This window comes from Ixodes scapularis, unplaced genomic scaffold (assembly GCF_016920785.2).
Source record: "Ixodes scapularis isolate PalLabHiFi unplaced genomic scaffold, ASM1692078v2 PGA_scaffold2__306_contigs__length_199485367, whole genome shotgun sequence".
Taxonomy (NCBI): Eukaryota; Metazoa; Arthropoda; class Arachnida; order Ixodida; family Ixodidae; genus Ixodes; species Ixodes scapularis.
In genome coordinates, this window is record NW_024609857.1 from 179957643 (window position 1) to 179984175 (window position 26533).

The 26533-nt window shown below is 42.8% G+C and overlaps 1 protein-coding gene across 1 annotated transcript in view; it reads right to left on the minus strand.

Moving 5' to 3' along the window:
- Window positions 1-2510: 2510 nt before the first annotated feature.
- LOC115317358 overlaps window positions 2511-26533 on the minus strand; it is a 53672-nt gene continuing 29649 nt past the window's right edge. Inside the window, exons 3-11 of the mRNA XM_042291307.1 lie at window positions 25742-25851; window positions 23524-23595; window positions 20973-21124; window positions 20864-20910; window positions 15653-15761; window positions 14658-14810; window positions 9777-9906; window positions 5402-5530; window positions 2511-2591 (exon numbers count right to left, since the gene is read on the minus strand). Coding sequence (XP_042147241.1) covers window positions 2511-2591; window positions 5402-5530; window positions 9777-9906; window positions 14658-14810; window positions 15653-15761; window positions 20864-20910; window positions 20973-21124; window positions 23524-23595; window positions 25742-25851 — 983 coding nt within the window. The remainder of the gene's footprint in view (window positions 2592-5401; window positions 5531-9776; window positions 9907-14657; window positions 14811-15652; window positions 15762-20863; window positions 20911-20972; window positions 21125-23523; window positions 23596-25741; window positions 25852-26533) is intronic.

The following is a 26533-nucleotide window of genomic DNA, read 5'->3' on the forward strand; positions in this document are numbered from 1 at the left end:
ATGCGACTAGCTGGGGGAGTCATTTAAAACTTCTGTAGTTCGAATTGGGTACTTTATTCTTAACCTATCACTATAACAGCTGAAATGTTGGAGGACCACCACGTTCCCTCCAACGCAATTAGGGACTAATTGTACTCTGTGTAAAACAAATCCGCCGGTCAGTCCCTTGGGCTAATAACTTCTCAGCCAAGGGCGAGGTCATTTCGATATATCTTACGTGACCCCGGCTGCTAAAATCAAAAGATAAAAGGCTCACAACGAGCAAACTTGACCTAGTGAGGTCCGCAAAAGAATTTCCTTTAGAAACGAGTTGCCAAACGGTTGTGGCCATACCTCGGCAAACCTCACTCATGAGGGCCCTCACTCACCCTCACTCACCCTCATCTTCACAGGTGAGGTGAGGGTGAGTGAGTTTCTGAACCAGGAAAATTCATGAGTGTGAGGGTGAGTGAGGGCAGTGAGGGCTGTGAGGGCGGTGAGGGCCGTGAGGGCGGTGAGGGCCGTGAGGGCGGTGAGGGCGGTGAGGGCCGTGAGGGCCGTGAGGGCCGTGAGGGCCATGAGGGCGGTGAGGGGTATGAGGGCCATGAGTGTGTGAGGGGCGTGAGGGCGGTGAGTGGCGTGAGGGTCATGAGTGCGTGAGTGGTGTGAGGGCGGTGAGTGCGTGAAGGGTGTGAGTGGCATGAGAGGCGTGAGGGCCGTGAGGGCCGTGAGTGCGGTGAGTGCATGAGGTGTGCAAAGGCCATGAGTGCGTGAGGGCGGTGAGTGCGTGAGGCCCCCTTCAGATCGAGCATCTTTCTCAGCAATTTTGGTGTTATAGCGGGTTGTTCTCTAGTTTTCCCTAGATCGACACGAATTGCAGAGATCGGGTCCGGCTCGAAATAAGCAAGCAACTCGGAGCAATTCGAATACGTTTGAAGCGGCTGCATCCAATCAGGGACGCAAAATTTTCACGTCATATTTCGTGCCGGTGATGATGACACCGAGAGACTAGGTTCTGGTTTCAAATAGATCATTTTTTGGAAATAAACTGTTTCAGAAAGGTGCGGTAGTATTCTTAACGAGATTCAAATGCATAAAAACACGTTTATAACGCGGAATTGTGTCTAAATAGTGCAAGAAAAATAAAATTTTATGATGACGATGGCAAATTGCAGCAATTGGTTGCTGCGTGTGATCGCGGGCGGCCCGTGTTGCTGGTGTTGCGACGTAAAGTTTCTGGGCGAAATTGCCCCATCTGAAGCTGGCCTGAGTGGTGTGAGGGCCATCAGTGCGTGAGGGGCGTGAGGGGTGTGAGGGCCGCAAGGGCGGTGAGTGGCGTGAGGGCGGTGAGTGGCGTGACGGCGGTGAGTGGCGTGAGGGCGGTGAGTGGCGTGAGGGCGGTGAGGGCCGTGAGGGCCGTGAGGGCCGTGAGTGGCGTGAGGGCCGTGAGTGGCGTGAGGGCTGTGAGTGCGTGAGGGTCGTGAGGGCGGTGAGGGCGGTGAGGGTCGTGAGGGCGGTGAGTGGCGTGAGGGCGGTGAGTGGCGTGAGGGCCATGAGTGAGTAAGGGGCGTGAGGGCCGTGAGGGCGGTGAGGGGCGTGAGGGCCGTGAGGGTCGTGAGGGACGTGAGGGCCGTGAGGTGCAGTGAGGGTGAGTGAAGGGCTGAAGGTGAGCGTGACTGTGAGGGTGAGTGAGGGGCTGAAGGTGAGTGTAGCTGTGAGGGTGAGGGTGAGTGAGGGGCTTAGGTGAGTGTGGCTGTGAGGGTGAGGGTGAGTGAGGGCGACCTAAAATGGCGACCTCTGGTTGTGGCTGTTGTTAGCGATATTGGTAAAACAATTGGAAACGATGCAATAACGTGGGAGCTTTATGGCTCCCTTGTCAATGCCTCTTCCGCACACCCTTCTTCTGGCGACAGAGTGCCAGAGGGTTCAGCTCCCAAAGATGATCCCGAAAGAGGAGGGAGAACCAACATTGATAGCAGCAAAGTTATTTCATCTCGTGATTTAGTTAGAAAGGGAAACGTTTTCGAGTACAGGAAACAAAGAAAGTAACGTAAATTTAAAAAAAAACGCGCACTGAATTTCGGGACAACAAAACATACCCTTCATTTATTATGCTCCAAATTAGGCACGCACACAGGGACGCAAACATCACAGACACATATGCACATACACACCCATACACAAGCATGAACGCACTGACGTCCACCCGCCCGCACTCACACCCACGCACACACACACGCGCGCACCCATGCATGCACCGACACGCGCGAACACGCAATCACACAGGAACACACTGACACGCACGCATAAACGCACACACATATACATGCACGCAAACACATGCGTACCCACAAATACACGCCCACACATACACGCGCACGCGTGTGCAAACAAAGGTTTGAATATGGCCAGTCCTATAGCTAGAACCTGGACAGACCACACCAATCTCAAATGTGCGAATAATTTATTGCGCGTGAAAAAAGAGTGCACGCGGTACGTCTAAAGGTTCAGAGTGGTTTCTTTATTTGAAGTCACCTGTCACCACCCGTTGGAACTGTGCTAACTTCGCTCTTTTGTTCCGGCAGTTTGAGACACACTTGCTGAAGGCATACCTGTTAAGAAAGCAGGAAACGAGAGGTTTGGCATATTTCATAAACCCAACAACTTTAAACAACATTTACGAAATAAAATCGCGAAGAAAGAGGTTTCTTCCATGTCGCCTAGAAAATTTTACCATTGGTACGTTATAGATGTAATCTAGACGTCTCAGATCACAAGTTATCACAGGTTAAATTGTGTAAGAAAACTTTCACAGCCTCAGCCCATGGAACAGTGGAAGAGCTAATGGATAATCAATTTTACCAAAAATCGCAGACATGTGTCAAGGTGCTTCGTATTACAGCAGTATATAACATATAATTGGGGTATAACCTAGTGGAAAAGGACACCTTAAATTTCCCGTTTTCGTGGGATTCTAACGGGACCCACAAGCATAGGGTTGGAATGAATGCACCAATTCAGTGAGCGACCGGCATCTAAGCAGTCTATAGTGTTTCAATAGTAATTGAAGTTGAAATGATAATAGTGAAAAAACAATATTTCTTGACATATTGTCTGTGGAAGACACACTTCAATTTTTTTTGCATTTGTTACATCTAGTTCACATTTGTTACATCTAGTTCACAATACATCTAGTTCACAGGCTAACCTTCTAAGTGAAGCCGGGGTACTTCATACCCAAAACTATGCTGCTTTTGGGGGGGCATACCGTCTCAATCGACGAAAATACAATGTCTAAAGAGGGACGGGTCTAATGTAATGCAAATGACTATATGCGCGGAAGTCTCATTGTATTCGCCTTCTAAGAGCGAAGGTTGGCAAGCGGCATTTATTGGCGTACATTACTTAACTCGATACCGTTTTTGTTTCGGTACAGTATTACGTTGGCCGCTGCGTGATGCATGCTAAGTACCACAGTCATAGCCTTCTATATACTAACAAAGCCTGGGAGATCGCCACGAGAAGCGGCATCCGGAATGGAAAAGGTGGAGCGGTAGACAACGGATGAGAGGAGAGCCACGTCACGGGCGCCCTGCTGCAATGAGACACCGATACACACTTCTCCCGAGCGATCAAGTGTGTTTCGGGTCCTAGTCGTTGTAAAAGCTGTGCGCTGACGTCCAGGTCCTCCGAGAAATGGCCCTTTGGTGCTATGTGCTACCAGATCCTCGCGCTCCAAATCTGCGACCGTGTGCTCTATCGTTCCGTCGTCGAACTGAGAGACTTTGTGACTATAGAGGAGGCTATGCCACAGTCTAGCAGTGCCACTGCACCGGCTAAGTTTCTCGTCTACAACGGAGACACCAGGGCAGCTTGCTAGAACAGCCTCCTTAGCTTAGAGTGAAAGAAAGCAGTGCAAAGGCGCGCGAGCGTCTTGAGACGCGGCTCGAGTCCAGCTGAGCTTGTGCGCTGGCTTTGGTTGCACTTTCTTCCCCCTGTCTCAGCCGAGACGCTGTTTTAAGCAAGTCAGCCATGATGCTCATCGTGGCCGTCTAACTTCGGCCGTCTAAACATACACGTAGACGCTCGCCCGCCTACAGCGCGCCTCTTTCTTTTCGCGCGTACCATGTCTTCATTTTCCGCAAGCAGACAACCCCTCAATATTTAGTTATTGTTTTTTGTTTTTGCAACGTTTTGCAATTGCTTTTGGGATCTAAATTTGTAATTTTATATATCGAAATCTGCAGCGTCGTGTGTTTGCGATTGCTATAAAATTATATTTGATAACTGCACTAACGATTGGTGCAGACATGATTCATGCGGAAGTTCTAGATTTCTGAAAGATCTATGTCATCATGAAAGAGAAGCGAGAAGAAGTACGCCTGGGGACAATAACACGAGGTTTTGACAACCGCGTTTGCGCACTAAACACAATGACATTTCGTTTTTGGCTCCACAACTTTCCACCTTATCATCCGTCCGAAAACTGCTTAGTCACTGGGTTGTGAATGTATGCACTGCGTCTGATAGTCTGGAGAAGACTGTGCAACTCGAATGGCGTTCCACGGCCAAGTTGGCGACGAAGGCAGCACGCAGTAGGCAATTGTTGGAATGGCCGATTATACCATCGTGAAGCGTTCGACGAAATATTGAGTACGAATGTTGGGGTTGTCAGTGGCTCTGGAATATCGTTCGGTATTACTCAACCTCAATTATCTTGCATCAGTGTTTCCATAAATTGTTAGTGTGTCTATTTTTAATTAACACAATAAACTACGAAAATACATCAGTTTGACCTACTCTAGGCAGCCCGCTGCAAGGCGGCTGTATTGAACGTGTATTTTGACCGGACCGTTTCTGTCTTTATGGAGTATTATTTATTTACGTTTGGACCTTATCTTCAGAGTGCGTATATATAGGGTGTTTGTGAGAAATCTGAACCCGTCTTTTCGCACCGCAAAAAATAAACTAAACATCCTGGGGAGCTCCAACTCCGTCAATACGTAGCACCAGCCGTTCGAGCAAGATTCCAAAGTTTCAGCACCAACCGTTATCTTAATTCAAAATTTATAAGTCATTTTTTGAATATTTCAATGCAAAAATCGGGCCTATTTTTGGCCGTTTTGGGGTTCTCGCGCCATAGAGCTCCATGTATTTGAGAGCACCGTCGGCCGCTATTTTTTTCATTAAAATGTTAAGAAAATTGCTTATAACTTTTGAGTAAGATGACTGCTTGTACTGAAACTTTGGCATCTTGCTCGAATGGCTGGGGCTTCGTTTTGACGGAGTTGAAGCTCCGCGCGATGTCTAGTTTGTTTTTGCGGTGCAAAAAGCGGGGTTCGGGTTTCTCACAAACACGCCGTACTTCGGAAGCGTATTATGAGTCTCCCCAAGGAGTAGTGAGAAGAGAAAAACAGCCCACCTGAAGCGGTCCACACGGCATTCCATCCGGCGCTCCTTTGTTGGTTCCAAGAAACTGCTTGTTATATTGCGGGCAACAATTAATTTTACATACATCCAGGGTCTTCGAATTTTCTCTCGCTGCTGATTGCTTGACAAATGAAATGAAATAAAAACGAAATAGAAAATACTTGGTTACATGTATTTTCCAATCAATATCCGGTGGAGTGCTTTCATCTAGTTCGAATCAAGTATTTTGAGATATTTCTGAATTATTCACATAAATTGTAACTTTAGATTATAGGCATGTTCAGGATAAAAAAAAAAAAGACACCTTGCAGAGTAAGTTATGCATTCAGACCGTTATGTGCATGCACTATCGGTTTATGCACAGCATTTCTGCGCATCTAATAATCAGTGTATCTGAGCGTATGCTGCGTATGCAGGTGTTTAAGCGAAGGCTATGAAAATCCCTAAAAATAGGGCGGCTGAGAAAAAAGAAAGCACATTTGCGGGAACATACTGCCAGCAACGGTCAACGCCAGAATTTCAAGATACAAGCTAATTAGCTAAATAATTAGATTCAGTTTATTTATTAACTCATTAATAAGTGAAAATAAGCATATCGTTTAACGAGAAACCTGCTGCGAATCATCGAAAACCAAATTAACTCATTTTAGAGAGATATAAGGTAATAACAATAATTTACGACGTTCCAAAAAAAAAGTTCAATGGGGACTCGTTTCTGTGTCATACAAACTAACGCTTTTAAGGCACTTCAAACGGCCAACAAAAATAGGTAAAATTGGCCGACATATCCAAATTATAAAAATATATAAACACCTGGTTACATACATACAAAAACCAAAGTTTTTTCTCGGCTTTTCTTTAAAATATGGGATAAATCACAATAACTACTGACTCAATTGTGTCTATTATTTACAGCTGCGGCACCAGATACCAGCAGGAAGTTCAACCGAGCTGGCGTCCTTCTATCGAGTTCTGTGGTGCCATCACCACCCAGGGTCTCGGCCCTATTACCAAAATCGATGGAAGGCTGACTTCGGAAGAAAACAGGGAGAGATTAAGTCACGTCATGCTTCCAATTTTTCGAACGGGCCCTTCCCTACTTATTCTTGCAGCCAGGCAACTGCACGGTGCAGACGTCCAGTCCAGCCACAAGAGTCCAGTCTAGCCGCAGTCTTGTGGCTTTTTGTTTGCGGGCCAAACATCAATTTGTACTTTGTACTTAATGATGAAAAATAAATTTTGATTTGATTAGTGTTGATATACGAGGAAATAAATAAATAAATAAAAGGTTGGAGCACCTGCGTATTTTACACCTTTGAGGTCTAAACAGATGTTCGGCCTCATCATTCGCTAAGCTGATTTCCTAAATCCTAGAGATTGACTCTTTGCGTGTTTTACGTGTAAGTAGACGCGCGCAGGTACTTCATAGGGTGAGTATCTTCGAACTGACACAATTATGTCAATACGTTCAAACTGACGTCATATTTCTCGCCTTCGCAAAATCGGTTGATAGAGTCCTCATTACAAAACTAACACGTATTAGAATTCAACCACCCATAAAATATTGAATCACGAAGTTTGCCAAGATTCGCTCCCACTACACTTTCATTAACAAGACGATATCTTGTAAATTATTTGAAACCTTGTATGCTGAATTGTTCTGTGTTTATTATTATTTTAACATATATATGACTTGATAAATTTAAAATCATAAGCGTGTAATTTTCTGCGTATTACTGCGTCATTTACATATCTATCACGACCCCACACAATCAAGTAGCGCTACAAAACGACCGAAACATTGTCGAAGAGTGGTGTCATGACTGACAGATAAGTGTCAAGATGAAAAAGATTCAAGTTACAAACATTCACAGCAGTGTCGCCTCCTGTAATATCTCCTAACACTTAGTAGCATAAGCATTGGTCTGTTCACATTAAACAAGTATTTAAGACTTCAACTTACAAGCGACCTCAAATGGAACAGTCACATTAAAGAAATTGTTTTCAAGTCTAACCGCACACTTAGGTATCCAAGACTGAATCGTAGTTCACTTTAGAATAGATAAATATGTTAACCTAGACGACCCTGCTAGGTAACAAATTGAATATGTGTAATCGATCCGGTCACTATTTCATAGTTATCGCGCTAAAAAAATAAAACGGATAAAAACAAAGCAAAAAAGGAAGACTGACAGGGTATTTATGCTCACCAAGTGTTTATCTGAACATGACATACGAGACCCAACTACCCAGAACAATATTTGCAGCCCGAAATTGGTTTCCTCTCCGCCTGAAAACCGCCGATCGAAAACTGGCCGGTTTAGGCCTCGCTCACTTTCTTCTCCGGGCTCACGTCCGGCTGTCTATGTTGCAGACACATACACCAAACATAATGAAAATCGTGCGTCATTGAAGACAAACACTCAATATTTAAATTAGAAAGAAAAAAAATATTTTTGTGGTTTTTAAAAAGCTACAAATACATTGATTAAAAAAAGAAAAAAGCTATAGGTACACAGCATGTCTTATGAGTTGTGAATGCGAAAGCATGCAAGCCGCTCGTCCGCTTCCCGTGTCGTCTGCTGCGTACTAGCGCGCGCGCGCTTTGGGATCTCGGAGGCCATGGCGCAGCGGCCAATGGGAGCCCCGTCGACGCGCGCCAGCCAATGGAGCCGAAGGCGAATCGCTCCTATTGGGATCGCGGCGGAAACTAGGAGCCGTTTTCGCGCTTCAAACTGATGACGTCAACTCGCTCCATGAGAAAGTTAATGCTTTCGCATTAAAAAGTTACACAGAGAACTTGAAGCACTTTCTGCAATCCTTGCGTAATTCTCAACATGGCGTCGTATCGCTGGAGTTTTGGGCTGGACGATTGTACGAAGCGGCTACTAAAGGCGCATTCCCACCGGCGATATAAGCAGTCGCGCGATGCGACTAGATCGCATCGCAAAAAAAATTAGATGGTCATACCCGCGTGTGCGATGAGCGAGTCCAACGCCTTCGTTGGCGAGTCGTTTCTCAAAAACTCGCTCCGAACGCCGTTGATTGGATCAGCCGCTCCGCGACTACATGGCATCGCAAAAAAGTCGGGTTGAGAAGCGACTGCTCAAATCGCGTCGCTTTTTGCCCGCGATGGTCGCTTTTGCGGTGAAAGTTATCGCGCGACTAGATCGCATCGCCGGTGGGAACGCGCCTTAAGTGATGGCGGCGGACGACGGGCGCGGGAACTCTACTTCAGAACTGTTGTTCCCGGTATCGGGAAATTTGTCTAGCTTCGAAAGATAAATCGTTTACAGATGAAAACAATTAGTGTCTTTTCCGTACGACAGGTCCGACCACCAAGATGATTCGCACGAAAACATCACCGATTCGTCGCCCCTTCTCCTGGCTGAACGCACAACGCTCCTCTTACGAACAGTAGTAATTCGTAAGAGCTTGAAAAAGGAAAAAAAAAAAAAACGAAAGAAAAAAAAAAGGAAAACGCGGTCGTGTGTAGCCACGTGACTTCCGGCAACTCCCTCCTCCTCTAGGTTTGTTCTTCCTTTCCAGTCCAGTTTCGGTTTAGCTTTCGAGGAGTTGCGATCTTTAACTTTATTTAAAGTGTATGCGACGCTGTAGCAAAATATTGATTGGATAGTCTCCTGACACCTTATTAGGGCATGGCAAAATATAAAACAAAAGCAGTATTGGGGGTGTCAGTGTCCCTTTAAGACGCCCTTTATATATGTTCAGACTGTTCTTCATATGGCTGCGTCACGTCATTTCCTAATTGTGCAGGCCTCCAAACACTTTCCTTGAGACAAAAGCTTTCCTGACTGCTCCTTTCTTGTAAGATATATCACCACCCGACGAAGAAAATTGTACTTCCCAACACCCCGGGCCGAATTTCCTCTTGAGTTGAAAATGTGTGCGAAATTAAATTTATTTATGATTCTGGTTTCGCAAATACAACACTACCACTGGCAATTACGGAACGGAATCGCTCGCCAATTTGGACTGTTACAAAATGCATAAAGCTAAATAAAAAAAAAATAAAAAAGATGCTCATAAGTCTTTTGTAATCATAGTAATCGGACACGAATTGTAATAACAGCTGTAATGCTGTGTTTTGTCTCACATCTATGCATTTTTTTTTTTTTGTTATGTTTTAGATAATCAAAGTTTAATTTCTTTAAAATTACGCCGGGTTGCCTGGTGGCATAGATTCAAAGCTAGTACTGCATTACCGCTTCCGGAAACTATTTAAATAATTCCTGTGTAATACCAGGAGACATATCCTAAAAAAAAGTATTGTTTGATTTCAGAAGTTTTATAAATATCAAAAGTTGGAAATTTATAGTATAAAAATGCGCAAATTATAATCTTACCGCATTGAGCACATTGCTCTGACTTTCTTTGGTAATATTCTTGCATGGCTCCGTGCAGTTAAAAAATGTATACGGAGTTCTGCGCTCTGAAGTGGATGACGACATGTTTAACTTGTAGCATGGCGATCCGCTAAAGGCAAAGATAATACGAGTCGCGCACGTTAGCAGATACGACAAGAAAAAAATATGCCACAGCAATGTTTAATCATTAAGAACTTAGAAAGGTATTCAGTATAATTTTGAGGCATATTATTACTGTAATCGCGTTCTCCTAAAACCTCTGAATAGTTTCGAATTTGCCTACCTCACTAAGGAATGCACGTACCTCATTTTTATCAAAATATACAAGCATGCGAGGATATCCTGGGATATCTTACTTATCTAAGCTGTTAAACTCGTCAATGGAAGTCTGCTTGTGAACATTACGATAAATTTAAGTTTCCCAGGGACCAAGAGTTGCAGAAGTTGGCAAAGGTTAAAAGATATACGCAGTTTCCAGTATAGGTATGTGGAAATTTGGGGTGTGAACCTAACTTAAATTATGTGAAATAATGTTTTACATGTGCAATGAATAAGTAAAATCTTCCATAATGCGTCGCAGAATTACTCTATCGTAGGAAGACGCCTTTGATGTTTTTGCCATTAGTTCACAAGGTAGAATATGTTAACACAAATTATGTAGCACACAAACCATTTGCTCTTTGTGACCCACGAGTTTTTTTTTTCCTTTTTACTTCGAAATATTATCAGGAATTACAAATGATCAGGTGGCGAATAACTGGACAAACTAAACATTAACAGGGGCCAACTTGTGCGCAAAACAAAATAACAGAAGGTCAGCGTTGCAGGCGTCGGTGGCGGCGCAACAGCAGGATCGTATGTTGGGGCGGGACTGATCCCAGCTCGCCGCCCAGAGCGCCTTATGTACACGTATGGGCGTCTGGAACATTCAGCGTAGAACTTTCGGTGCATAGAACATTCGTAACTCGATCACACGAGAAGGTTCTAGAATTTACGAGAACATTAAGTTCAATAAATAAATAAAACGACATTATGCTCTCTGGAATCGAACCTGGAGATTCCGCGCGATATGGCAAGTCCCGTAACCATTCGGCCACGCACGCGCTCGCTCAGCGACGCGCGTGACAATAGGATTTGGCATCTTAATTTATTGAAATGTGGGGAGATCAATGGCTTTATTTACCATTTGAAAACGCTGATGACGTGTTAACTGTTAAGGCGCTCTTAAGAGCTCTCTATAATCCGACATAACGCGACCGCGCGCGTACGGGCAGCATGGCTAGGTCACCTTGTCGAAGAGCCGGCACTCTACAGCCCGGCGCCTCGGCGATCGCCATCGCAACCGGCGGCGGCCGGTGCGCTTCGGCTGTGTCGTCGCGGAATAGGGCTCGCTTTATTTCGCACAACGCTAGCCCGACCAGAATGCTCTGTGCACGCTCGCCCGGCTCGACGCACTTGAGCAGTAGCACCTGGAGTCCCGGAGCACGGTGGTGCAAAACATTTAATGATACATCAAGAACTCACACAATGACACACGCAACACTAAAATAGCTCTACACAGGATCCCTGGACACTCGGGAATCCCAGGCAATGAGGTTGTTCATTGCGCAGCGGGAGTGTTAGCAGGTTTGTTCCTCTCGCAGCCGCCTCGAGCCCCCTCCACTTCTGGAGTTCCTGCAACCAATGGCCAGTTCTACGACCCTGAGGACACCCTCAGAAGACCGAAAGAAGCTCGCGCCAAGCTTCTCAGCTCCCTGCCCAAAGAAGAACACCCCATACCTAAAGACTGCTCCAGGATGGAGATGGTCCTCCTTCGAAGAGGTCGATGCGGAGCAGGGCGGGCTGTAGAGAAGAGCATCTGAGACGCGCAAGGGCCAGCGTAGCTAGCGCCGACCACCGCTGACGGCCGCGCCGATTACGTCCGATTATATCGAGCCCTCTATACTTCAACGTAAGGCTCGGAGGCCTGCGCGAGCGGCACAACGACGCTACATTGACGGAAAGCAGACACTCTAGAATAGAGGCGCTGTCCTGACGCAGCCGACGTCACCGGCGGCGCGAAGATCGGTTCGCAGCAAATTCGAACCGGCTGCGTCGAAGCCGTGGGCTTCTTAGGGTCCGCACGCATTTCGCTCGGGCAAGCCAGACAGCAGCGGTATTTGGAAATGGCGGCACATTATACGGACACGATCGGCGGAAAGCCCTGAAGCGATGCGGAGGAGACGGTAACTGTGGTCGAGAAGCTCCTCGATACGGCAACATCCTTGTGTCTGCTACACGAAGTGTAATGACTATAGAGACCAAGAAAAAAAAAAAGTAAACTTCGCAACGATTCGGCAGCAGTTTGGTATTGACACGTGTTATATGTTTCGACTCACTGCGCTGGCGGCGCAGGAGATGCAAGAACAGTGCTATCACCATCTTTGTGCGTGCTGAATACGTCCAGGCCATCCCCCCTCCCCCTCCAAAAAAAAAGCCATTTAAAAAAAAATTTCAGGGCGCTTAAGAACTTCTTATGAGTTGTGAATTCAAAACATTCTGCCTTCAACTTATTGCTTCCCCCTGGCGTTGTCGAAGGGCCTCCTCCTCTCGCCGCCTGAGAAGCTTTAAATCGCGATCCGCAAGCGCGCTGTCGTGAAGTGGCCATGCCGCGCTGAGCTCGGCCGTGCAGCCACTCCGGAGTCTGCCCGTGTGGGCTCTGCGGGCTCCGCAGCCAGCCGCTTTCTTCTACCGGCAGCCGAGCCGCAGCGCCGAAATGGAGAGGGCGTCTCTGGTGGCGTTTCTTGGAACTACGCAGCGCGAGAATCAATGGGAGGCTCGCTCCTTGAAGGAAGGTCGTGTGTAGCAGACATCCATCAGATGTCTGCTACACACGACAGGCTTCGCTCCATTGGAACAGGGGACGCGGCTTCAAAAGCTGATGACGTCGATTCGCTCGATGGGACAGTTAATGCTTTGATATTAAAACACACACACACACACACACACAAAGACGATCAATGTATTTAGTTACAACAGAGCACGGAACAGCACACGGTAGGACTGGAAACGGCGCGACGGCGCCTCGGAGAAAAAAAGGAAAAGCGCGCGCTCGAGGTGGCGGTCTTGGCATGCGCCGCGATGGCAGTGCGCCATCGCAGAACTTGAATGAGGTTAAATTGTAGAGGGTAACGTTTTTCTGACGGGCCCAGCATAACCGGCGTGAGGCAGCAGACTTCAGCCAGCGCTCGTGTGCGCGCGGGAGACGTAGCAGTATAACAACGCCTTCACTCTAAAAAAAAAAAGAAGAAAAAGGTGTGTTCTTACACCCTTTGTCCCAAATAATACACTCCAAAACTTCAGTTCTACGTACAGCCCACTAACTTTAATCTGACGGTACTAACTTTCACGAGCGTCTTGATAGCCGAGTGGTACAACTTATAAAAATATCTCATGTGCGTGTTACTGACTACAATAAAATAATCGGGGTTTCCTTGTCCCTATTGCAAACCTCAGTGTTTTGATTCTATGGTCTTTGACACGTACTTTAGAAATTTAAACAGTTATATCGCACCGTAATCCAGCGCCTCGTAAATTTTGGGGCCGTCTGTTCGACTACAGTGCGCTGTTCGTGAAACTTAAATTTTGGGGTGCATTATGGGGGACAAAAGGGTCCAAGGTGATACCCTTTTTTTAGAGTGTTGAAGTTTGTACGAGAATACGACCTGCCTGAAACTTTAACTCGCTGAAAAATCTGAAATTGACTTAGATGTCAGTTTTACATTTAGAGCAGTAAGCATATAAGTTTACAACGTCTTCGTTTCAATGTTGCTCCAAGATCGAAAAAGAAATCGCTTTTCTAAGGCATGAAATATATTTACATGGATGTGGGAAAATTTAAGTACGGCATTTATAAAATTAAAAAGAAACAATGTTACTTTTTGAAAGCGAACATTCTATACACTTGTTTTTAAGAGCAACGTATTTAACACTTGATAGTGAATTTGCATACCGTATAGTGTTCTTGTTTTGAGAATTTCAACTTTTTTCATATATTTTGCCATTTCAACTTAACTTGCAACTTGTGTTACTAGATTTGCCTAACAATAAATCTAAATTTAATTGTAATTTCAGATGGCCATTTCTTGAATTTTTTCTGAACCCTATGATAGTTTATTTTGCAGCAATCCCGGAGCTTTGATTAGCCAACGTAAAATACTAGTGCAACATGTGTGAACAAGAGGCCCACTCTCATGTATTTGTGGACACATCAGTCCTTGTGATTGGTCATCGAATAGACGCACCCCTTTTTGTGCTTGTCTCTTTCATTGTACTTGATGCTTCATAAAGCGATGAAGAAAAAGGCGAACCTCTACGACGAATAATCCATGCTAAACAACGTAGTTTTATTTGCACTGTGGAATATAAAGTAATGTGATCTAAGGAATTTCAACTCGGCCACAACACAACAGATGCTCCAAACTGTGTCACGGAGTGAACTTAGTTCTATGTTTTCCCCGTCGCTGTTAGTGTTTATTTAAAATTTAGAATACATTTTGACTATATGATAGTGACAGCTCTGGCTAAAAGTCTATAGAATAGAAATCTTTTGAAAAGTGGATATAAGATTTTATTCTTGCCGAACTTATAAGTATAGAAACAAAATATGCGTTGTTTTGAAATACGTTTTTATTCTATAAACCCTAATTATATGTGTAAGTGCGTGTAATCGGCGTGACAGACGTCCTATAACTTGAATGGGTTATTTGCTAACAGCAATAATAAATTAAAACAAATGCAGTTCAGCACATTTTTTGGAGCATTAATATAGCAACCGGTGAATACAGTGCAAAAACATTGCAACGAAAACCAGAATATTACCGAAGAGACATCTCAATCTGCTGATCCCACGAATCTTTGCTGCATTCTGAGAAGGTTGGATGCTGGGTGGGTTCACCATTTCTGCTCATCACATGACCATCCAGAGGAGTACACCCGTCTTTTTTCCTATTATCGTCCCAATCAATTCCCAACCTGTAAATAAAACACAGGGATATACATCTTACCATTCCGACTTAAAAATAATCGCGCCTTATGATGAAATTGTTTATATTGTAAACTAGTGCTGGTGACCTTCTAGAGACAGAAAGTGGCACACATTACGTTTAAATTACGAGCGAGTTTTGCGAAAAGTTTATTGCTGGAAATTGTCAATCAAATACATTATTTCGCAGAGTGAGCACGGATACTAATGCTGCTTAAATATGTACAATATAAAAAGTGTCAGTAATAATAATGACAGTTCAGTCAAGTTTTTTAGAGAGTAGTCGCTTTGAAATGCTGCTCAATATAATGTAGATTGTGTCCCTTCAAATAAAAAAAATCATTAAATATAATTTCGGGCATGTTTGTTCAATCCTTAAATAAACGTCAGTACATAAAATAAATAATTCGTCACGTTCACCTTTCACATAATCCACTCAGGCATGTGGATTCAATTATTACTTATCTTTCATTTCTAGTATGCACTATCAATCTGCAAATATATTAAGAGCAAAATAAAATTTAGAACTGGTAGTGACCTTAAGAGTATGTATTGCATTTTTACATTAAAAAAACTGAAGTAGAAACCTGCAAATGTTTTGGTTTACAGTTTCCTTCATATTTATTTAATTCTCTATGTGAAAGGATATTTTTAGAATGTTTTAGAGAATATTAAGGTGGAGTGGTACGAGAGTAAATATTTATTAAAATAATACTACAATAACTATGAGCTTTATTTAAATAGCCCAAAAATAAATACAATGATATCTTGATTGATGCACCTCCCCCAAACACTATAATAAGAGCAATCTATAGAAAAGATATCGACTCACAAGTTAGCGATTTGTTGAACTGCAGCGGGAACGCCCGAAAATGACTTGCCGTCATCCGAGCTGAGTGCCACCCTCCGCCTCGAACACACCCCGAAGGCGTAGGATGCGGCTGCCGGAAATCCATACAGGCCAGAGAATTGTATACATCACAGAAAGAAATTCCAGCCGCAGTCTACTTAGTTATAAAAATAAACGATTTCAATAACATTTGTTTCTAGAAAATCAAGTATGGTTAATCAACCTTCGTAGATCGCGTATGCAAATTACTAAACTATATATATTTGTGATTAGTTTTTACGATCAATAAATAGTTTTCATACGACGATTACGGTTTAATGGGTGATGGTGAACTCAGGTTAGCTTTCTTATTGTCATGTTCCTGGTGCCTTCAAAGATTAAATATATTTTTATTTCAAATCTCGTGTATGTTTAAAACAAATAATGGTTCTGCTTATTTGTGGGATTTGCCGCGGTTCGTCAGCAAGTTTTTGTTATACATCTCTGTCTGTACATTTTATCTCAGAAGTAATAGGGAATTATAGCTTCAGGTAATATAATACATGTATACAATAGCTGCATCAAGATGAAATATTCATGTGCGCGTTTTAGGAGCACGGTTAGTACACAGCCCCTGGGGCAACAAGCAGCATAAGTTATGTTGTCACCGAAATTATAAGACATCACTTTTTGTATTTCAATCCAAAACCCATACATGGTTTGCACCTGACGTCAGTCTGCCCCTCTTTCTGGTAGCCAGAAGCGTTTCGTTATCGCAGCGGAAGCTACGTTCTCCCGAGCCCTCTCCCTCCTTGTGTCTCACCAAGTGACGACAGCGGAATCTGTGTTTACGAGAATCTGCCTAAAAATGCAATTATAAAGCAAGGCTCATTACTATAAAAAGTCGAGTTTGTTTATTCACTCCAAGACCAAACATAATTTGTTGACAGCCTGGTGTTCTCAGTGATGACGCGAAGAAAGTAAACTAGACGTGCTTTCTTTAAAACTGCTGGGTAGCAAGAACAATGTGACGAAGTATGTCGTATACTGTGACCACTTTTAAGACTTAGTTAAGCTTGGCTGCTACTCTTACCCATCGTCCACGACCCTTTGGTGTCTGTGAGTCGACTAATTAAACGAAGATACGGCTGAGATAAATAAATGAATCACAAGAAACACCCTGCAAACAATTCATTGTTTAATTTACCACTTAGCACAATGGTTCGAGCGATTTGTATCTCGAACATATGTCAGGTGTCCTTGAGCACATATGCAAAGAAACTTATATATACAGGGTATTTTTAGGCTTTGCAGATTTGTTTAAAAAAGTCGGAGTGCTACACTAACGCAGTCTATTCAGGTGAGTTGTTCGGCTAAGGGAACACAATGTAGGGGCTAATCGTCGTGATAAGGGGGCCAATTAACTAAAATACGTGAATCAACATTTTTATTTAAAATAAACAAATCAGGGATGGGCAAAATACCTGCAAATATGTATCGGTATACAGATACAAAATACTTCGTAAAAAATGTAGTTAGTTACAAATCTAATTACATTTCTAAAAAAGCATTTAAGTACAAGATACAAACACAACCAAATGTATTTGGTCTCCTCCAAATACTTTTCCAAATACATTCCTCAAAATTTGCGTCAGCAACTTCAGGGCACCTGCAACGGGTTTCTGGGTATCTCACTTTAATTCTGCATCGCACACTCGGGAGTTAGTGTGCGAGGCTCTAGTAACGTAATAGAAATATAATCACAAAAAAATGTAATCAGCTTGGACATCATTAATAGGTGAAAAAGTACAGAGCTTCAAGCAGCTTTTTTCGGCGATTACATTTTGGTATAAACCAACAAAGAACCGAGACAACCAAGACGCGCAGCACAAGCTAGATAATTTTTTTTTTTCGTGTTGCAACTCACACCAGTTACGAAAATCTGGACGACCCGCGCATTTAGAATGTTCCAGGCAAAAATATGGAAGGAAATCAGGCTGGAAAGCATCACAAGTTGTCACAGGCACTTATTTAGCCAGTCTGCCTGTGAACGTCGATTTCATCACTATTCTTGCCTTGGACTAGCACCGTAACCACAAAGTCACTAAACGCTTGTGCTTGATTGAGAGACACTGCATTCGGTGCAGAAGGTAGTTTTCTTCCTGCTCTGGACAGTGACAATAAATTTGAGGGATGTATTTTCGCCCACAAAATTGTATTTAATTAGAATTGTATATGAAATACCCACGTTTTAGTATTTAAATACACACATCAAATACATTATCCAATTTGTAATTAAATACAAATTCGAAATACACAAAGTATTTGAAATACGTATTTAAATACTTGTTTTTTAAATACTGCCCATCCCTGAAACAAATAAATAAAGAACGCACTTCGTGTTTTTAGAGTGCAGCTCTTAGGCGCCCATTTCCGGCTTGAGCGGCGTCGCCGTCGGCGTACCGCGCGGTGCATTATGGGTAAATTTCTCCGCTAAATCTAGCAGAAAAATTTCCCCGCTAAATCTAGTCGAATACTGCCCCCCCCCCCCCCCCGAGGTCACGTGACCCTCCCCCCCCCCCCCCCGTGGTCACGTGACCCCCCCCCCCCCCCCCGGAGGTCACGTGACCCACCCTCTGAGCGCACGTGACCCTCAGTACCCTTCGTTCCTCCTCCTCAAGAGGTGCGCTCTAATTCGGCGTTACAAGGAGTTGTAAACGGCTTTAATTTTTTCTTTCTCTCCTCATCCGCGTTTTTTCTCCATCAGCCTTATGGTTGTTGCACGAGTGGTAACTTTGGCGAACTACTGCGCTTCACACGCGGTCAGAGACCTTCTTAAAATTACGGATTTTGAGGTATTTGGTGGAGATTAGCAAGGTTTAAAACCATATGAATATTACCACAAATTAAAAAGTTCATTTACAAATCATAGGTAATTCACTGATCGTGACGGTTAGTCCCCTGTAATATATATAACTCACCTGACCACATTGAAAGCGAAAAAGAAAGCCCTGTATACCCTTTCGCTGAACAGCAACGATAGCAACAACAAAGGTGAATGGCGCAAGGAGGACGACTTCGTAGACACGTATTACAAATTAACACAGTCATACCGCCACATCCATTCACGTTTTCTCTGCTATCCAGTCCATAAGTACATGAACTCTCCGACTTTCGTAAGGCCGGGCGTATTAATTATGACACGGTCCCTGACGATACCCCTTAAGCGTTCACCGTTTTCCTCGCCTCGACAACAAGCCATCGTAACGCAGTCATCATGGCTACAGGACCAGACAGCGCGCAGGCGGCTGCTGTCCAACGCCGTCTCTCAGATTTGATGTTCCGAACCCCAGTTTTCGTTCGCGCGAGTGGGATCCCAGTTTTCTACGGCGTGAATCACAACACACATTACGAAATTTTATTATATCACCACAATGCTCGTTCTGAAGTTGCGACGAAACTTCGATGTCTTATTATTAGCCCCACGCAAAGATGCCTACGCAAAGGGGCATACGAAGATGCATACATTTGTTCTCAAGCTAACAAAATATTTGGAGTTTTAAGATGGCATCTTTTTTCTCGCAAACTCCTTTGTTAAACGTTTAGCATATGTTACACTAGTCACAACTAAGCTGGAGTGTGCATCAGTGATATGGAACCCACATCGAAGCTATTTAATTAACCAGCTAGAAGCTGTCCAACATCGTGCTACTCGTTTTATTACTCGTAACCACACTAGGAATAACATTTCTTTTTTTAAAATAGTCCATATTCCTACAAACTCTTGACACTCGAAGAAAAATAGACCGGCTAACATTCATGCAGAGATCGTACTATAACCCGGGGTCTCCGGAAACCTTCATTTCCCCGCCCCATCATATTTCCTCACGTCTCGACCACCCTTGAAAAGTTGAACCCATTTTTTTCGAAAACCAATATATTCAAATACTTACCTCTTCAATTATACATATCGGATTGGAATGGGTTGCGCAGAAGCTTGGAAAAATGGATGTGAGACTCATTATACTAATTCTAGTTATACTGAACAAAGTGGTCCTCTATTTTGATCAGATGGTGTGCTGCCACTACACCTCCTATACAACTTAAAAATAGCTGAAACAGTCTTTAAAATAATAAAAAAACTAGCGACCCACTTCCTTTACATATATTTAAATTACCATTACGGAATACGAGGGCTGCAGCAATTAATCTGTTTAATTTGTCACCTTGTAAAAATGTTTATGGAGAAAGGCTTATTGAATTCAATGGTGCCCTAGCATGGAATGATATCTCTACCGACATCAAATGTAAACCCAATATTTTGCCATCCTTATAGACGTATTTAATTAATTTGCAAGCCAAATAATAAGTTCAATACCATATGTCTTGTCTATATTTTTCAATTTGTATGTATATTGTTTTTGTGTGTAATTTGATATCTGCGTACATTTGTATGGTTTGCCTGCCGCATTGTAAAGGTTAATTCTAATGTTGGATCCGCGACTAGCCTCCGCGGCGATGGGTCCAAGCAACGATTGTGTATTTAAAAAGAATAACAAAGGGATAATAAAAAAAAATGAAGAAAAAAAACTGCCAGTGGCCATAAATGTTTTTCGCAGCTCATTTCAAAAATGTTTCAATAATGTTTATATAGTAATGTTTCCTAAGGTTTTCTTTATTTCTTTTGTAGTAATTTGTTTCCTTGTTTTCTAACCTTGAATATGACACTCCCTTATGTAATGCCTCCCTCAACAGGGTCTTAAGGCAATAAAACTGAAAAATAAGGAAACACTGAATGGAGAACTGATTAGGCGAGCCTTCTCATCGGAGCAGTGCAGATTACAACTGCTCACTCTTGAAGAGTTAGGGGACCAAGCTCCCTCCCAACTACTACACCATCTTCAACAGCTGCTGGGGAACAGTGCCCCAACAATTCGACCCTGTGCTTAAAACATAATTATTCTCATAAAACTTACGGCAGAACGCCCAGATGATGCTTGCACCTACATTAAAAATCAACTTCAACGCTGTCGCGCAACTCGCGGAAACAATGACCGAATTGGTCAGTTCACTACCTCCACACTCGCTCTATCTCAGGGCCCGCCGCGCCATTCCGTAGCGCGCTGCACACGGGGCGTTAGAATGCAAGTTAATACGTTCAAGAAAGCTCTGCGACTCAGTATATTAAACCTTTTTCTATAGAGAATGTCTTACCTTTCATCTCCAGTCGGTAGGCCAAGAGAAAGTCGAAAACTTGGTGACTGAAAGTAATTGCGGCCGTTGTTGCGGGTTTACATATGAATGCACAAAAAGGCCCACATACCCTGTTATCAAATAAACCACATCGCTATGGTTAAAGAAACTTTGATTATTTGCCCATTCCCTGAAGAGTCCAAGCGTGAGATGTGGGTCGAGAGACTTTCCGCTGCTCTTTGTTGTGTTTTTGAATATCTCGAATATGGATTCGTCTTTAGCCTATTAATAAAAAAAATAAACGACATATTAATCATACCATTGAAGACATAGAAACTGGGTACGAAATCACACATTTTTATTTTACACTTAGAAGTTACAAACGCGAATAACTTGTGAAGTTTAGATACAAATGTGGCTTTAACTACCAATTTAAACATTCCAACGAGCGAGAATTTGATTGTGCTCACATCTACAACGATCTAGGCAGAATAACTAGTAGTTTATCATAAAGCGATTAATATTCTAAAACCCTGCATTTTGTTTTGTGGTCTGGTTTTTACAACCAAAAGGCTGAACTGCGTAGTTTCAGTTGAAAAGCACGACCTCAAGCGTCAGTCGTTGATCAGTTCCATTCATGACTTTTCCCCGATCCGTGCACGAATGGTTCATTAAAAAGATGAAAGACGTTTACAAACCTCTGTAACGCGAAATTAGAGTGCAGCTCTTGAGGAGGAGGAGGGGTGGGTACGGAGGGAAGGTACAGATGGGAGTGTGCCCCTCCTCCTCCTTTGTACCTATCTTCCTCCCCTCCTCCTCCTCCTTCCATACTCCTCCCCCTCTCTCCTCCTCCTCCCCTTTTACGCTCCCCCTCTCCTCCCCTCCTCCTCCACCTCCTGCGAATCCGCCCATCCTCCTCCTCCGTACCCTACCCTCCTCTCACAGTTTCACCCCTAATTTTTGCTGAAAAATTGACGCCACGTCACCTCAACAGCAATTCGATCCTCCGTCAAATTTAGTGGGGAATTGAGTTTCTGTTAAGGTCACGTGACGTCATTTTCCCCGCTAAATTTAGCAAGGAAATTGAATTCGTGTTGAGGTCATGTGGCGCCAATTTTCCCACCAAATTTAGCGTGGCATTGAATTGCTGTTGAGGTCACGTGACGTTAAACTTCCTGCTAAATCTAGCGGAGAAACTACATTTTTTTCATAGCGGACGTGACACCAAGTCATGTGATGTCATATTCCCCGCTAAATTTAGCGAGGAAACTGAACTGCTGTTGAGGTCAGGTTTCGTCAATTTTCTCGATAAATTTAGCGCGGTTACGCCGACGCCGACGTTGCGAAACACACAAACGGGCGCCTAAGAGCCGCGCTCTGAAATATTTTATGAGCAAACATATATCACGAAACGCTCTCATTACCTGGAAATACCTGTGCTATCTTCCATGTATCTACCACTGTCAGAAGCCATTGCTTTATCAGGGTTTCTTTTGGGCTTGTCCATGCACCTGATAATATATTCCGCTTCTATAAACTGAATATAAACTATGCTGTATACGCGGCGGGTTGAAACAGCCCGTCTAAAATGTGATCTGAAACTCCTTTGGTCTTAAAGTCCTTTGAGCCTGGGAGCCAGATATCCCAGACTTGAAATGTCGATGGCCAACGTAAGACAGGGGGGGGGGGGGGGGGGGGGGGGGGGGGAAGGGCGAGGGACAGAGAACCTGTGAACCTGCCAGTGACATCTTTCGATTCGAGTTCTTCACATGACTACTTCGGGCCTTGACCTGATGTGATAACAATAATGAAAGTGACACCGCCCCGCCAACGTGCTGTCATTTTTAATAAAACAAGAGAGAAAGTATAAACTGTCGTTCCCGTTGCTCAATTCACTCAAGCATTAACTAAGCCCAACGTGTCTCAAAAAAAAAAAAAAAAAATCAGTAAATTTGAGAGTTCTTGCTTTTCCGACGATTTTTATTATAGTACTCGAAGAAATATTGTCTTTTAATGGTGATATTTTTGAAGCCTAGAATCCAGAGCTCGTAGCTTTATTTTTGGCAGTTATTCCTGCTGATCGAGATCTCGCGCAACCGAGATGCATCCTTAAGCGAATAGCTCGCGCTTGCAGCTTAGTAGCGGAATTGTACAATACAAAAAGCTGGGAAGCAAAAAATAAAGCGAAACAAGGGCAAATGAACACAGATATTATATAAACTATGTGAATACGATAAAAGAACAGAGTTACTTTTCGAGCGAAAATGAATCGGCGAAATTATATCACTATGAAGCCTGGCTTTTCTAGGGCTTGAGGCATGTTAACCGGGACTCGCAGCATGTTGCCTGTGGTTGCCTGCAGGCCCCGTCAACAGCAAGCAGGTAACCGTATCAACGATTTTTTCTTTATATTCTTGTTTGCGTATTAAGTATTAACATTTTTTTTTTACATTCTTGTGAGCCTTCTTTCAATTGCCCAGTCTATAGCATATCATATGCTTGCTAGCTATTATAATAGTAATTGCACACTAGCCAAAAGTGAAGATAAACTTCCAAAATAGACGGGAGCGTTAAAATTTGCTCTTAGGAGTTCGGCTTTGTAAGGGTCCATATTCAATTTTATTTTATTTGATAGGCTTTGAACTTAACTTTCAGCCCGATATGGGTTTGCTTATACTTACAGTCGAATTTACAACTCCTATTAAGACGAGCTTGACGTTGGAGCACCTGAGTTCCGTGAAATATAGGTTTACCTGGAATAAAGATTTTTCTTATTGTATATTCGTGGGTGATCTGCTCTGGCCGATGATGCTAAATAGTCGAAAACAATTAAAATGTTGCTTTGCTTGAGCTGCTGCGGATCAGGCTACTGAAATACCGAAGCAAACTGAGTTTACTTATAAATAAATACAAAGTGTGATTTTTAATTTGAACATATTTTTTTCTTAAATGTACACTCATGTGGATTTGCGCAGGTGAGTTATACGGCCAGGGGGCATTGTATAAGTGGCTAGTTCTCACGATACTTCGCGTAATAGGGTAATATATCTGAAGTAATTCTTGAATGATTGAAAATAAACATATGGTTCTAATAAGAAACTTGCTTAACATCACCGAAACCACTAAATCAGTTTGTTCTAGAACAACGTGAACCACTTAAGGAGAGCAGAGATGTTCAAAAGTTACTACTCCCGCAACAAGTGCAATCGATAGGGAAAAGCAAATTTCATTTCATTTCGTGTATTTTTTCTTAAGGCCCGAAGGCATTACAGAGAGGAGTGATTTTTAACACAACAATATACGAGTATATGAACGAACAAGACAAAAATAGGAAAAATTACTAAGGAGCAAGAAGATAATTAGTGATAGCAGTGTTAAAATGAGCAGCATCAGTCATCGAGACAATGGGGTTAGGGGAAGAATAGACGCATTAAACAAGTAAGTGTTACAAGGGGGGATGCCTACCTATAACTGGTGATTTGTCCGTGATAATATGTAAGATAATTCTATAAACAATGTCTCACGAATTCTAGGATTAGAGCGATAAATCTCGTAAAAACGACAAACGAAATAATTTTTATGACAAGAGGTTTTACGTAAGAATGGATATGCGTTCATTCATGTAACGCTGGCTGTGCGGTGATAGATTTTTAATTAGATAATTAAACAAGCGGAGCGATTGTAAATGGCCTCAACAGCAGGTGCAAAAGTGATACCTGGGTCCCAGATAAAGGCTGCATATTCAAGGTTATAGCGAACTATAGTTTTGTATACGAGAAGATTTAGAGGCGCAGGAGAAAGCGAAGCGTTTCTTTTTAGATAGCCTAGTAACAGATTAGCTCTTTTAGTGACTTGATGGACATGAATATTCCAGAAGAGATTATTGGCTAGGTTAACATCAAGATATTTATAGGAAGAAACAAAAGTAAGAATTGAATTATTGATGTAGTAGGAAGAACACGCGTTATTTTGACGGAACACTCCGACAGACCTGCATATAGAAAAATCAAGTTCCCTGAGTCAATCTGCACACCTGTGCAAACTGGTGTGGTGATTGACTCAGGGGAACTTGACCTTGGTGTTCAGGTGTCTGCGGACAACTGCACACCAGTGCTGACTGGTGTGCAGGTGTCCGCAGAGACCCAAGCAAGGCTGTCTGCGGATATCGAAACGCTTTGCCAAGATACAATAAAAGTCGGGAAGGAAGTAGAAAACGTCTATCTAAGTAGATGAAAAAAAGAAATAACGGCCGAAGCTTTGTTGAAAGAAAACCCAACCAAGCCTCCAAATCTTGTCGTCCTAACAATAACCAAAGTACACGTATTTAAAGGAATGTGCCATCACTCAGGCTAGCTCGTGATCCCAGTCTATGTAAAGCATGCCTACATGACAGTACGGAGTTAAAAAAAAAGACATATTTCGAATCATGTCAATATGCTGCGAGCCAGGGAAGGAATTAATATTAAAAAGTTTGTCACGTATGGGCAAATAACGCACGTGTTACGGAACCACAATAACAACGTTCTTTATATTGACTGCGGTTTCACTATCAAAATTTCATTCTTTATCTCGCTTAAAAGAAAATAAGCTGGCTTTGCGCCAAAACTCTATCCATCTGTTTATAGCTTTAAAAGTTGATGCATAACCCGACGGGTGAAACGAAAAAAAATTTAGAGTAGGTTCTTTATTTGAAGCAGTCCTCAATTTTGCCTCCTTTTGAAGTGTCGTGCTTGGTTTAGCTGTTTGCTCAGTGTTTTATTTTGCTCGTTCTCAAACTCGGGATCAAGCATCGGGCCTCCGGGTTCAGCAGGAGTTGAAGAACACTATGCATATCGGTTCAAATTGGTGTTTGATTGCAAACCTAATTAATAGTTTTACCATTTGTCACGTGCTACTTACCGTGTCTACAAACGTTTCCAAGTACAAACGCTGATCGTAACCAGTTTGATCTTGTGCATTTCTAAAAGCCTTATCGGCTATGACGGTTATTCCCATGTGGTGGCGATGCGCTGAAATTTAGCACAGTCAAAAAGTCGCAAAAAATTTGTCACAAAAATAGGTTGATATTTGACAGTTCGAAATGCATAAAGATTAAAAATAAGCGTTAAGGAACATGAAAATGTTTGTTTACAATTTAGCTTAGAATTCTTGAAACGAATTTGTTTCCTGTTCTTGCAGATTTTTGACCTTGTAACTTCCTTTAATTAGTACATCTAACTATAGGCTATCTTTTACTTCTAGAGTGTCCCCAGTCATATTAGGCTAAATGTAAAGTGCAGCTCCTGCAAGCGTTGATGTGCGTGGAGATTTCCAAAAAGTGACTTAACAATATCATGAAATATTTTCCTATATATTTAGATATAGTAATTTCAATTCACACTTAATATTCATTTTACCCAGAACAGAATATTTTTAGTCGATTAATGTATAAATACAACAAGCGTGAATGGCCAAGTTTTTTTTTCTTATCAATTGAACAGACAAAAAAAATCAACTGAATCGTGACACATGATTTCGATGATATAATTTCAACTTAATACATAATTTCTATAGAACAGAAGTTATCTTAGTCGTTCGAGTTTTAGCTGTTAACCGTCCGTGTTCCTTGCGCCTGGTGGCATGGGTTTTCGTTAAAGCCTTTATACTGTAGTGTGTATTATTTAGATTTTTGCAGAATCTTGTCTAAACATT